General features: G+C 56.4%; 1 protein-coding gene across 1 annotated transcript in view; it reads left to right on the top strand.

The window, feature by feature from the left end:
* The window catches only part of CCDC187 (coiled-coil domain containing 187), an 18901-nt gene that overhangs the window by 2089 nt on the left and 4891 nt on the right, over window positions 1-11921 (top strand). The window contains exons 3-8 of the mRNA XM_023516094.1: window positions 860-958; window positions 3196-3297; window positions 6972-6983; window positions 7203-7337; window positions 8166-9519; window positions 9979-10053. Coding sequence (XP_023371862.1) covers window positions 860-958; window positions 3196-3297; window positions 6972-6983; window positions 7203-7337; window positions 8166-9519; window positions 9979-10053 — 1777 coding nt within the window. The remainder of the gene's footprint in view (window positions 1-859; window positions 959-3195; window positions 3298-6971; window positions 6984-7202; window positions 7338-8165; window positions 9520-9978; window positions 10054-11921) is intronic.

Genomic DNA, 11921 nt, shown 5'->3' with positions numbered 1-11921 from the left:
TTTTTTTTTTTTTTGCAGTTTTTGGCCAGGGCTGTGTTTGAACCTGCCACCTCCTGCATATGGGGCCAGTGCCCAACTCTTTTGAGCCACAGGTGCCGCCCAAGGATTTGTCCTTTTGTGACTATTATTTTTCAAAACGGCAGTACAGGTTTTTGGGGCAAAGAAATACAGATAAACACAAAGAACAAAATAAAAGCCACCACTCTTTCCTGTGTGCCCTTCTCTCTCAAATGGCCCTGGCTGACCCTTTAAGTCCTCACTTCTCTTTGTAGAAGTGAGATTTTTTTTTTTTTTTTTTTTTTTGAGACAGAGTCTCACTTTGTCACCCTTGGCAGAGTGCTGTGGCATGGCGTCATAGCTCACTGCAACCTCAAACTCTTGGGCTCAAGCGATCCTCTTGCCTCAGCCTCCTAAGCAGCTGGGACCACAGGCGCCCACCACAACACCCCCCTATTTTTCGAGACAAGGTCTCACTCTGGCTCAGGCTGGTTTTGAACCAGTGAGCTCAGGCAATGCACCTACCTTGGCCTCCCAAGTGCTAGGATTACTGTGCTCAGCCTAGAAGTGGGATTTCATGCATGTGCTGTTGCCCTCTTTCCTGAGCCACATGGTCCAACCAAGCTCAGTGCCCGACTGTCTGTGGGTACCGTGAGAATACTTTCCAAATGACACTGACCTCCAGGCTAAGTGCTGTGGCTGTCAGGACGGTCTGTAAGTCACAGGATGCACTCTCAGGCAGGGCATTGGTCAGAGCTGCTATTTAAAGGCTTTTGAGCAGTTGCCAAACTGGGGCCTTTTCCTGAAAATTCTTCTTGGAATCTCTCTTCCCACACCGCCCCTTCTGTTTGCTCAGCTCCAGGCTTCAGTGTCTTGAGTGCGGCTGAGCACAGAGCTGAAGACAAGGCGTCACCCCGCCAGGGCCATGAGCACTCCAGGGCCTCCCTGAACCAGGCATCAGGTAAGTGAGTGGCCCTGTGGTGGCTGTCCTGGTGCTCTGGGCTGGAGCCCCAGTGTGGATAGCACTGAGCTGAGCCCCACTCATAGACGAGGATGCTGAGGGTCAGAGAGGACCTTAACTGGAAAGGAGCCGCTTGAGGATTTAGAGCCAGCCTGCTGTCCCCAGGAACCTGTGCTCTAGCCTTCTGTCCCACTCCAGCAGGAAAGGATCCAGGTCGCCCCTGAGGTACAGGGGCACTGGGCAGGGGCCACTCCTTGCTGAGTTGTGCACAAAATAGCCAAGGTCTTTCCTGGGTAGTCACATGCTGGCCACAAGGGCAGATGGAGGCACTGCTTCCCTGTCTCACAGGTGTCCTGCCTTGCCTGGGAGGTGCTGAAGGGTCAGCAGTGGGGCTGCAGGGTCAGCAGTGGGGCTGCAGACTTCCAGACAGGTGGGGCAGCATCCAGGGGCCAAGGGCACTGGTGAGGCTGGAGTTGCTTGTGGTGGGATGTGAGCCTCACCACCTGGGCAGTGAGAGCTGTTTGAAGGCTTTAAGCATGGGGTGACAGTGAGCTTGGGCTTGGGTTGGTGTGGTTCATTGCAAGTGCAGGACGGCAGGGGAAGCTGTCTCTACAGTCCTGAGAGGTAGAATCTCCTGCAGGATACTAGAGATCCTGGGATGGGGGAGGGGTGGCTTGGGAGCAGAGGTGTCTCCAGGGCTCCCCCAGGTGCCCTGGATTCTCGTTCTCACTGCAAGGGAATCGTTTGGTTTTCCTTGGGGGAGGGGGCAGAAGGCAAAGATTGCCTTGTGCTCCAGTGGGCAGTACCCTTAGGCACACTTGTGTGTGTGTCCCACTCCATGTGGTGGGTGAGCCAAGTGCAGATGCAGGCCCAGGGGCTGGCCAACTGATAGCAGGGCAGGCCGCCTCCCGCCCAGCCCTGGCCTGCCCCATGGCCCCTTGACAGCTCCCCACCTGGCAGGCACCCCAGCTCTGTCCCTGTTCCTTTGTACTTCACAGCGAGTGTTCCTGGGGGGACTCCCTCCTCCTTTCAGGAGGACACCAGTGGCATCAGCTGGCCCAGCTAGTCATTGTCCCTGCTCCAGGTCCCTTGGGAACCTTGGTTGCCCAGGCCCATTGGTCACTGGCTCTTGACAGTCTTATTTTCATGCTCCTGGCTTTAGAACCCTCTAGAAGCAGGGCATGGAGGACAGCCTGGTGGTCTTGCTATGCAACTGTCCCCACCTCTTCTCCCAAACTCTCTGTCTTCCCAGCCTGAGACCCTCCCCATGAAGCACCGACTCCCCTCCCCACCCCCAGCCCCGGCACCCACCTTTCTGATCCTCGACTCTGTGGATCTGACGACCTGGGGACTCCATATGTGGTAGCATTTTCGAGGCCTGGGGCCTCCTGCCAATAGGCATGGGCCCGGGAGAACCAAGGGACAGATCAAGGCTGGACTGAGTGGTGTCTAGAGAGCTGGAAACATCTTTGGGCCAGAGTCCTCTCCCATGCACCCCAGCCCACGGGGCACCCAGTGCATAGAGCAGGTGCAGCCCCCTCCTGTAGCTCACTGGCTAGCTGGCTTTTTGGTGCTTCCTGGACAGCCCCACCCCAGAGGTCAAATGATGGCAGGAGAGATGACCAGAAGCCTCCAGGAGACAGTTCGCCCTGGCTGGCCACAGCCTTCACTGTAGGACACTGGGCAAACTCTGCCCCCTCAGGGTCTCCATTTCCTTCTCCTTCAGCCAGAGGGGGCGAACCTGTGCTTCCAAGTCCTCTCTACTCAGCCCTGGCCTCTCCTGGCCCTGGCCTGAGTGAGACTTAGTCCAGAGGCCCCCATGTCAAGCTTACTCAGGGCTGGACTGGGTCAGCTGTTCAGGGGATCAGCAGTCAGCTGTAGTACCCACGGCCTGGGCCCCGACCTGGGTGCTGGGATCCAGAAGTAGGAGGCTCCTTCCTATCCTCAGGGCCTCTGGGCCTGGAAGGAATTTGTGCACAGTCAAGTGCACTGTGAGGTGGGGGTGGCATGCTCAGCCCTTGGAGATGTGTCTGCAGGGAGCTCTCCAGGAGCAGAAGGGTGGGGGTGCACAGATGCGCCCTCAGGCCCTGTGCTGTCTGTCTGCCCTGGCATGCAGGACCAGCAAGCAGGACCCCCAGGGTTCACCGATCTCAGGTTGCATTGGCACTGGACTGGGGGTGGCTGTGTGGCATCTCTATACTCACCTCCCTCCCTTCCCGCCCCTTCTTTCTCCCTAGCAGAATTTCTAAGGGCAAAACCCAAAAGTAGCACAAGCAGCTCTTGCAAGAGAGAGAAGGGCCCTGCGTCACTGTCCCCCAGGAGAGCTGCCACAGACAAAGGTAAGGCCTGCTGATCTGAGGCCTCATCAGGGCTGGGGGCAGGGTTATGATCATGTTTGCTAGATGGGCAGGCGGCTTCTGTTTCTGGTGATAGAGATGGCCAGCTGTTCACAGCCACCTAGACTGCTATGTACACAGTGTTCTGGGGCACCTGGGAGCAGCAGGGGTCCAGCCTGAGTGTCAGTGTCACTGCTTCAGTAACTGGCAACCTGGGTCACCACTAGAGTGCAGGTGGCTCCTGGGTCACCACTGGAGTGCAGGTGGCTTCTGCCTGGGCAGGGGTGAGCCCCTGGTGATGAAGTGAGGGTCTTTTGACACTGTAGACCTGGTAAGTTTGTCAGGACAGGAGGCCACTTAGCCACACTGGCCATGTTCCCAGCTTGCTGCTCCTCTGATCGTTAGCAGATGCCTGGGAGGGTGTGTGGGCCAGCAGCGCCTGTGGGTCTGGACAACTGAGGTGTGTATTTCTTACACAGTGTCACTTAACAAGCTGAATAGCTGGTTGAGGGAGCTGGTTTCCTTGTCCAGCCTGGTCTGGGACCTAAAGTTCCAGGCAGTGAGCCCAGAGCACATGGTGGGAGGAAAGGCTGTGGGTGGTCCTGCTCTCTCCAGCACCTCTGGGGACTTGGACTGGTCACTGGGGCTGCATGTCAGCCTGGCATTTGTGTGACAACGAATTGCATAGATGTGTCCTGCAGAGTTCTGTTAAGTGGTTTGTCAGTGGTGACGGTCAGCTGTTACAGAGAAATTGTAATTTCAGGCGTCTCCTTCCCAAGGACTAGGCAGGGTGTTAGTGCCCTGCTAAGACTCAGCTGCCCACCTGGGTGCAGTTTTTGGAGCCTGTGGGATGAGCACACAGGTGCCCCTGCCCTCCTGGGGAGATCCACTCACCTCAAGGAAGGACTGGATGTGGGTGTGAACAACAGTGGGATGGAGCTGGGCAGAATCCTCTGGAGGCTTCCTTTGGACTGACTTCCAGGTCGGGGGCAGGACTGCTTAGTGACCGGCTTGCATGTGCCTGCGCTCTGCAGAGTCAGCTCTCACACTTCACAGTTCTCCTTGTGGATGAGGAAACTGAGGCAGGGGAGGAGGTGGTCAGCAGCATGCCCTTGGCCACATAGGCAGAGCCAGGGCTGGGCCCTGACCCATCCAGCTGCAGGCCTGTGCTCCTGACCTGAGAGCCCAGCCGTGTGTACCTAGGGCCATACCTGGGTGCCTTGTCAAGGCCCATCCTCTGGGCCTGGGCTCTAGAAACACCAAACCATGGGGTTTCTGAGACTCCAGCAAGCACCCCCCAGGTGGAGAGAACACTACTGACTGGGCTGAGGTCAGCTCCGTGGGACCCTCAATCTAGTGTGAGCAGCAGCAGCAGCCAGTGTGCCTCATTTTCCCCACACTGCCTGAAACCACAGTCTTGGCCATGGGACAGGCAGTGGCTGGTATGTGCTGTGTCCATGCTGGGGGCCTGTTTCTGTCCAGTACTGTGGGCACCCCGTCCTCTGCTCTCCTGCTCTTGGGCCAAGCAGTAGCTTCCACTGGAAAAAATAAACACCCACCTTCACCTTTTCTGTTCCCTCACTCAGCAGCAGGAATCATGTGAGCTGGAGGGCTCAGCAGGGCCACGTGGCCTTGGGTCAGATGTGTTTTTTCAACTGGGCCAAAGGAGATGCAGGAGAGGAAGGAAAACCTCCAGTGGGACCCAAGCGGGAGGGTCGCAGGGAGGCACCCGGATGGTTCTGGAAGGCCCTCTGCCAAAATATTAAATATAACAATTTCCTGTATCATTGTCCCTCCCTCCCCCAACCTTTTGGTTTGTTTTACTTTAATGGCTCGCTTGAAAAATGACCGGCTTTCTGCCTGACACAGGGTCAGAGGGCCTGCCAAGGGCCGCATTCATCATCGTAACCGCCGCGTCACCCTGGTGGTGTTGACCATTCATTTCTGTCAGTGACGAAGTCACAGCAGGCTAAGGAGAGATGAGTTGGGGTTCAGAGGTCAGAGCCACAGGACTTGGGAATTGGATGAATTCGAAATTTGCTGTAGTTAACAAAAAATTAAATCACAATAGTTATAAAATATTCATCCATTTGGGCCGAAGGAAAATGAAGCCCAATATTTAATTTCAGATTATACCACCTCACTTTGCATTTTTTATCATAGATTAGGCCAGCCCGGGAACTTTGACAGGGCACTTGGGGACTTCATCCGTTTCCACAGATTAAAAATCCTCTCGTAAAAAAATTAATTGCCATTAAACTGCTCAGTAGAAGAAAAAAATGTGCCCATTAGGACCCATTTATCGACTGGGACCCCTCTGGCTGGCTAAAGGGGAAGCTCAGCGGTGGTGATGGAGGGGCCTGGTGGGCAGCCCCCACCCAGGGCAGGGTCTCTGGTCGGCACTGTGAAGGGAGTAGGGCCAATTTTGTACTGGGGAACAGCTGTAGGGCAGAGCAGGGAGCCCCCGCTGGGAGCCTGACCCCACTGGGCCCACCCCCAACCCAAGTGTGGCTAGCTAGGCCATGCTGGCCTCAGCTTTGGCCTTTGACGCCACCCTTTCCAGGCTCAGCTCCTGTGATGGTAATGACTGCTCACTCCTCTCAGCGGCCCTGTGGGGAGGTGCTGTTAGGTCTGCTCCCTGTTTTACAGATGGGGAAAATGAGGCATAGAGAAATTAAAACACTTGCCCAAGGCCCATACCTGGTAAGAGGCAGGGTCAGGCTTGAGCCCAGGTCTGGGGTTCCTAAGACCACACTCAACCCTGGGGCCTTGGGAGCCAGTCCTAGAGGGAGTCTGGCTCTGCATAGCTCACTGCACTTTCTGGAGAGAAAGCCTGGCTTGTGACTGATGGTGGGGTCAGGGCAGTTTGGGGAGGGTGCCATGCCTGGGGAGTGCTAGGAAGTCTCTGGTTCAGTCTGGTTGCTGCCCTGGGCATTAGCTCTAGAGAGTCCTACCAGGTTCCCTCTTATCTGCAGATATCCCCTTCCATGGGAGACAGGGCACGTCTCAGCTGAGACCATGCACTGGTCTTAATCTTAGGCCATGCAGTGGTGCCACCATGGGCTAGCTCCTAGGAAGGTATGTAGAAAGGCCGTGGGTCCATGGCAGGGGGGCTCCTGGCTGTGCAGAGCCAGCTGGAGCTGGCACAGGGGTTAAGTGTGTGTGTGCAGCACGCACGCGTGTGAACCTGCAGCTGGTGCTGCTTCCCTCCCATGCCGAGGCCCTTGTGGATGGGGCTGTCATGTTGGTGGGGTCAGTATTGGCATTTGGTGAATGTAATCTGGGATTATGAAGTAAAGCCATGATAAACGATGTTTATTATATGACAGCATTTATTAAAGAAAGCTCGTTTGTGCTTGGGATGTGCTAGTCGTTTATTTCCACGATGCTCGGGCCCTTGTCCTGCCAGCCTGGAAGTCTTCATTGATTCCACCCCTATTGCTGCTGTCTCTCTCTAGCTTAAAAATGGATTAATTTCCCCTGGCTCAGAGCACACGCTCCACAACAGCACAGCTTCCTACCCTGTGCTGAGCCCTGGGTGTGTAGTGGCTCCCAGCCTGTCATTATTATCACTGTTGCTACTGACCAGCACGCCCTGGGCATGAGCTGTGTGCCTGGGCTCGATGGGCACGTCACAAAGCTGCAAAGCAGCTTGTGTTACCTTCGGCTTACTGAAGAAGATGATAAGGGTCAGAGAAGTCACTTGCTTGTGGTCATCCTGAGACTCAGCTTTCCCCCTGCTGGCTGGGGCAAAGAGTCTGGCTCTGCCCCACAGGAGCCTGGACATGAGGGATCTCACCCTGATTCCCTCCAGGAGCGTGGGAAGTGGCTCCTGGGCTGCGTGGGACCACCAGCCTCCCTATCTGGGCCCCAGGTACCCGGCTGTGCATGTATTTTCTCTGTTTAAGATTCTGAGTTGGTTGGTGTTTATGCCTGGAGAAATGGACAAGCTCTGGTGAGGATGCTGCTTGGGCCCCCTCCCATCCTCCCCAGGCTCCAGAGCAAGGCATTCTCAAGAGACCCGGCCCTTACTGTGGAATTAGGTACTGTGTGCCTCTGCCACGGGCCCTGTCCTGCTTTGCTGTGGCATCTGGGGGGGGTGGGCACAGGGAGGAAGTACCCAGTCTCCATGCCACCTGGAAGGGGGAGGTGTTAGAGCATTTCCCAGCAACTTGCCATACACCCTCCAATCTGTCATCAGCCAGGGACTCTGGCAAATAAGTGTTCCTAAAAGCCTAAGAAGAGAGTTTCTGAGCCAGGAGCAGTGGCTCATGCCTGTAATCTCAGCACTTGGGAGGCTGAGGCAGGTGGATTGCCTGAGCTCACAGGTTGAGACCAGCCTGAGCAAGAGCAAGACTCTGTCTCTAAAAAGTAGCTAGGCATTGTGGCAGCCGCCTGTAGTTCAGCTACTTAGGAGGCTGAGCCAAGAGAATCGCTTAAGCCCAAGTGTTTGAGGTTGCTGTGAGCTGTGACATCACAGCACTCTACCAGGGTGACAAAGTGAGACTGTCTCAAAAAAAAAAAAAAAAAAAGGAAAAGAAAAGAAGAAGAAGAGGGTTTCTGTCACTGAGGTGCTCCCTTATCAGGTCTTGGGCAGGGCCTGCCATCTAGGCCTTCTCCAGGGAGCAATGCAGGGCAAGAGCTGGCAAGGGCTCCCTGAGATACCTGCTGCCTCTCTGCACATGCTCAGTTACCGCGTGTCCAGAGTGGGCGGCTCCATGCCAGGTGCCTGGCACAGCCTTGCTATTCATACATGGCACTCAGAGGGCCTCCCCAGCACCCCATGGCCACCCCTCTGGGTGGGAGAGCTGGCTTGGCTCTTCTCTTCCCTCTGGCAGCCCCTGATGCCCCATGGCTGCCTGTCTTTGCAGGGGACAGCAGGAAAGCTGTGGCTGCCAACCGCTCGCCTGTCCGTGCCCAGCCACCCTGTCCTGTCTCTGCCAGCAGCAACCTGCAGATGTCTGAGAACACACCCAGCCTGGCTTCATGTGACCAGCCAGTGACAATCCACACCGCTATGGCCATCCTACGAGACCTCCGCCAACAAATTCAGGCTGGGCTAGAGCGGGCCCGGGGCCCCAAGGGAGCACGGGAGCATGGGCGGTGGAAGGCAAGCTCGCAGGATGTGGCTTGGAAGGCTTCGCAGGGTCCCCAGAGTGCCCCAGAGTCACAGAGCTCCTTCAGCAAGAGTCTTTGGAACATGACAGAGGCGAAGCCTTCCTCTCTAGAGAGGGCTAAGAGCCTGGGCTCCTGGCAGTCCTGGAGTTCATCGGCCAAGTGGGCATCCAGTTCGCAGACAGCCTGGGCAGCCCCAGGACAGAACCCCTCCTCCCGGAGACCTGGCGTCTCAAAGCAATCTTGGAGCGCATCAGCTGGGCAGGTCTCTAGTGCACAGAGGTCCTGGGTGTCCCCAGGACAGAACCCCTCCTCCTGGAGACCTGGCCTCTCAAAGCAATCTTGGAGCACATCAGCTGGGCAGGCCTCTAGTACACAGAGGTCCTGGGCGTCCCCAGGACAGAACCCCTCCTTTCAGAGATCTGAGAGCCCTTCTGAGAGGTTGGGGTCCTCTCAGCAACCCTGGAGAGTTTCGGCTGAACCGCCTTCCTGTCCGCAGAGGGTCTGGACACCCCCAGGATGCCATCCCTCCTTCCAAAGGCCTGGGAGCCCCCAGCGGCCCTGGAGTGCCTCTGCGGGGCAGGCCTGTCCTCAGAGGACCTGGGCATCTTTCGAAGACTGGGAGGCCCTGGGCCCCAGACCGTGGAGCCCTCTGGAAAGGCCGAACCCTCGTGCCCAGCATTCCTGGAGCACCTCCTTCACACAGAGGGCTGGAGCCCCATGCAGGGGCAGAAGCGCCAACTCCCCTCCCTTGGGAGCCAGGCCTGCCTGGACAAGGCCCTCCCAGAGTGTCCCACAGCACCCACTTGGAAAGAAGGACGGGCCGAGGCCCCGAGGGTTCCTGGGACACCAGCACAGCTCTGAGTCCTTGCGAGAGTTCATGAGGCAAAAGGCACAAGCGCGGAGGCGGCAGGCCCAGGAGGAGAAGGCCTTGGCTGCGCGGGTGCAGGAGCAGAGGAAACAGAGGCTGCAGGAGGTCTACAAGAAGCAGAGGGAGGCTGTCCTGGGCAAAGCCGTCCGTGTGGTTTCCCAGACCACCCCTGGCATCGTGACCTTTGTTCCCAGTTCTGCACAGTCTGGGGTACGTACCAGGGTAGGTGAGAGTGGGGCGTTCAGGACAGGCTGGGGCTCCTGGCTGCTGTCCCACCCCGGTGTCCCCTGGGAGTGGGTGGATGGGGTGCAGCTGCGCTAGGGGCTGTGATGGCCCTGGGTCCAGGCAGCCTGTTATGAAGTCATTTTAGACTTCCCATTTAGACTTTAGACTGTGACACTTCCCCTTAGGGGAGATCCCAGCTAGGGGCAAGGCTCAGACATTGGGCACCTTTGTCCCTGGGGGCAGCTCCCGCACAGCTCGCTTTCCTTTGACAGGGGGTCCCTGAATGCTCTGGAGGGACCTCATTACCTGTGTCACAGCCCCTCACGTGGGGACCCCCAGTTCCAGCAAGGCTCTGAGGAATCAGCCTGAGACTCCCAGTGGAAGCCAGGGCCCAGCTCCAAGACAGAGAGATGGGGGCTCTTCTGGGGTCTTTTGGCCGAGGGGTTCTCACTGCTTCCTCCTCTACTTCAGAGCCTGGAGTCAGTGGTGCCGGAGTGGAGCAAGGTGACATCCGGCATGGTGCTGGGAGACCAGGAGACCCCAAGCAGGTGGGTATGAAGGTGCAGGGGCTGCCCACACTGCCCGTGGCAAGGTGAGCCCCCTACGCTGTGCTGAGCAGGTGTCACGGATTTGTTTTCACTGAGGCAAGAATCACATTCAACTTAACCACTTGGTTTATTTGTTTTTCCTTGTTTTTTTGGTGAGTTTTCTATTCTTTCGGTGCCCTGTGATGTTATGAACTTAACTATTTTAAAGAACACAATTCAGTGGTATTTGGTAATTCACATTATTATGCAGTTGCCCCTCAATCTAGTTCCAGAACATTCTGGCGGACCCTGTTGCTCGGTCGCCCTCTCTCCAGCCTCTGGACACCACCCCCTTCCTTCTGTCCAATTGGCCTGTTGCTGACGTTTCACGTGCCCGGGGTCCGAGGGTCTGGGTCTGTCCCCTCACTGAGCGTCCCTGTCATACACGTGCCTCTTGTCAGTTTCCTTCCTTTTATGGCTGAACGATGTCCGGTTCTATGGAGAGGCCACGTGTGGTTCATTTGATCATGTGCTGATGGACATGGCTGTTCCCAGCTCTTGGCTACTTGGGTAATGCTGCTGTGAATACGGTGTTCTTATCTCTCTTGGGCACACTCCTGGGAATGGAGCGACTCCATGTGATTGTGTGAGGCACCTCCCATGGTCTTCGACAACAGCCACAGCCTTGACATTCCCACTAGCCGTGGACAGAATTCCAGTTTCCCCACATCCTTGTCAACACCTTTTCCAGTTCTCTTTGTCTCTGTCTTGTTTTGTCTTGATGACCACATGTTTGAATTGAACCAGGCCCTCACCTTGAAGCTTGTGGGAGTCTAGAGAACTCTCGACATTTTGCTAGAGGAGCTGAGCATGGGCCCTTCTAGGGGCTTGTGTTTCTAGCGCTCACTCCCACCTGGGAAGGGCTCCGTGGAATGCCACAGTGGGCCTCAGACTGGTGGCAGGTGCTCCCTGGCTGGGCCCCATTCCTGCCATCTGCCATGGAGCTCACAGCCAGGCCTCCTGCACAAGCTGGCTCAGAAGTGGGATGGTGGCTCTTACCTGCCATGAGCATCCTGCTCTGAGCTCCCCCAGGACAGCACAGCTCCCTTGGTGCAATTGAATAGCTGATGCTAGGAGAGAGGCCTCGGCCCCCCACTTTGCAGGACCCCCCTTCCCTGACACCTGGCTCCTCTCTCTGGCCCCAGCTCATTCCATTTTGTCTTGACAGTGCTTATTCCTGGACCGCCCAAGCCTTGGAGTCTGCATTTGTAAACCTCAGTGAGAGTATACTCCGGCCCTGAATGTGCCTGAGGGGGCGTCCACACCCTGAGCACACTCGCAACCCCCACCCACACCAAGGCTCTCTCCCCCAAAGGCAGCTCCCCCACCCTGGCTGGCTCCTTAGCTCACAGCTGCCGCCGAGGTTTGTTCTCACCCTTACAAGAAGCTGTGGGTCTTTCATTTCACCTCATCTCACCTTTTCTTTTCTTTTCCACCTAAAAAACTGTGCTATATACCTGTAACACAAAGCTTACCACCTTTGCCATTTTTAGGTGTATGATCAGTGGTATTAAATACATTTACAGTGGGCGCAACCACTCTCCTCTCCAGAGCTTCCCATCTCCCAAACTGACACTCTGTTCCCATGAGACGCTGACTCCCCAGCCCCATCCCCAGCTCCAGCACCTGCCTTTCTATTAAACTTCCCCTGCGACGGGTCTGACAACTCTGGGGACCTTGTCAGAGTGGGGTCACCCAGGATTTGCCTTTTGTGTCTGTTTTTTCTTTCTTTCTTTTTTTTTTTTTTTTCCCAGGTTTTGGCCGGGGCTGGGTTTGAACCCACCGCCTCTGGCATATGGGGCCAGCACCCTACTCCTTTGAGCCACAGG

This window comes from Otolemur garnettii, unplaced genomic scaffold (assembly GCF_000181295.1).
Source record: "Otolemur garnettii isolate 467f Iridium unplaced genomic scaffold, OtoGar3 scaffold00087, whole genome shotgun sequence".
Taxonomy (NCBI): Eukaryota; Metazoa; Chordata; class Mammalia; order Primates; family Galagidae; genus Otolemur; species Otolemur garnettii.
Note: the sequence above shows the minus strand (reverse complement) of the source record. Positions and strands in the feature narration are given on the sequence as shown.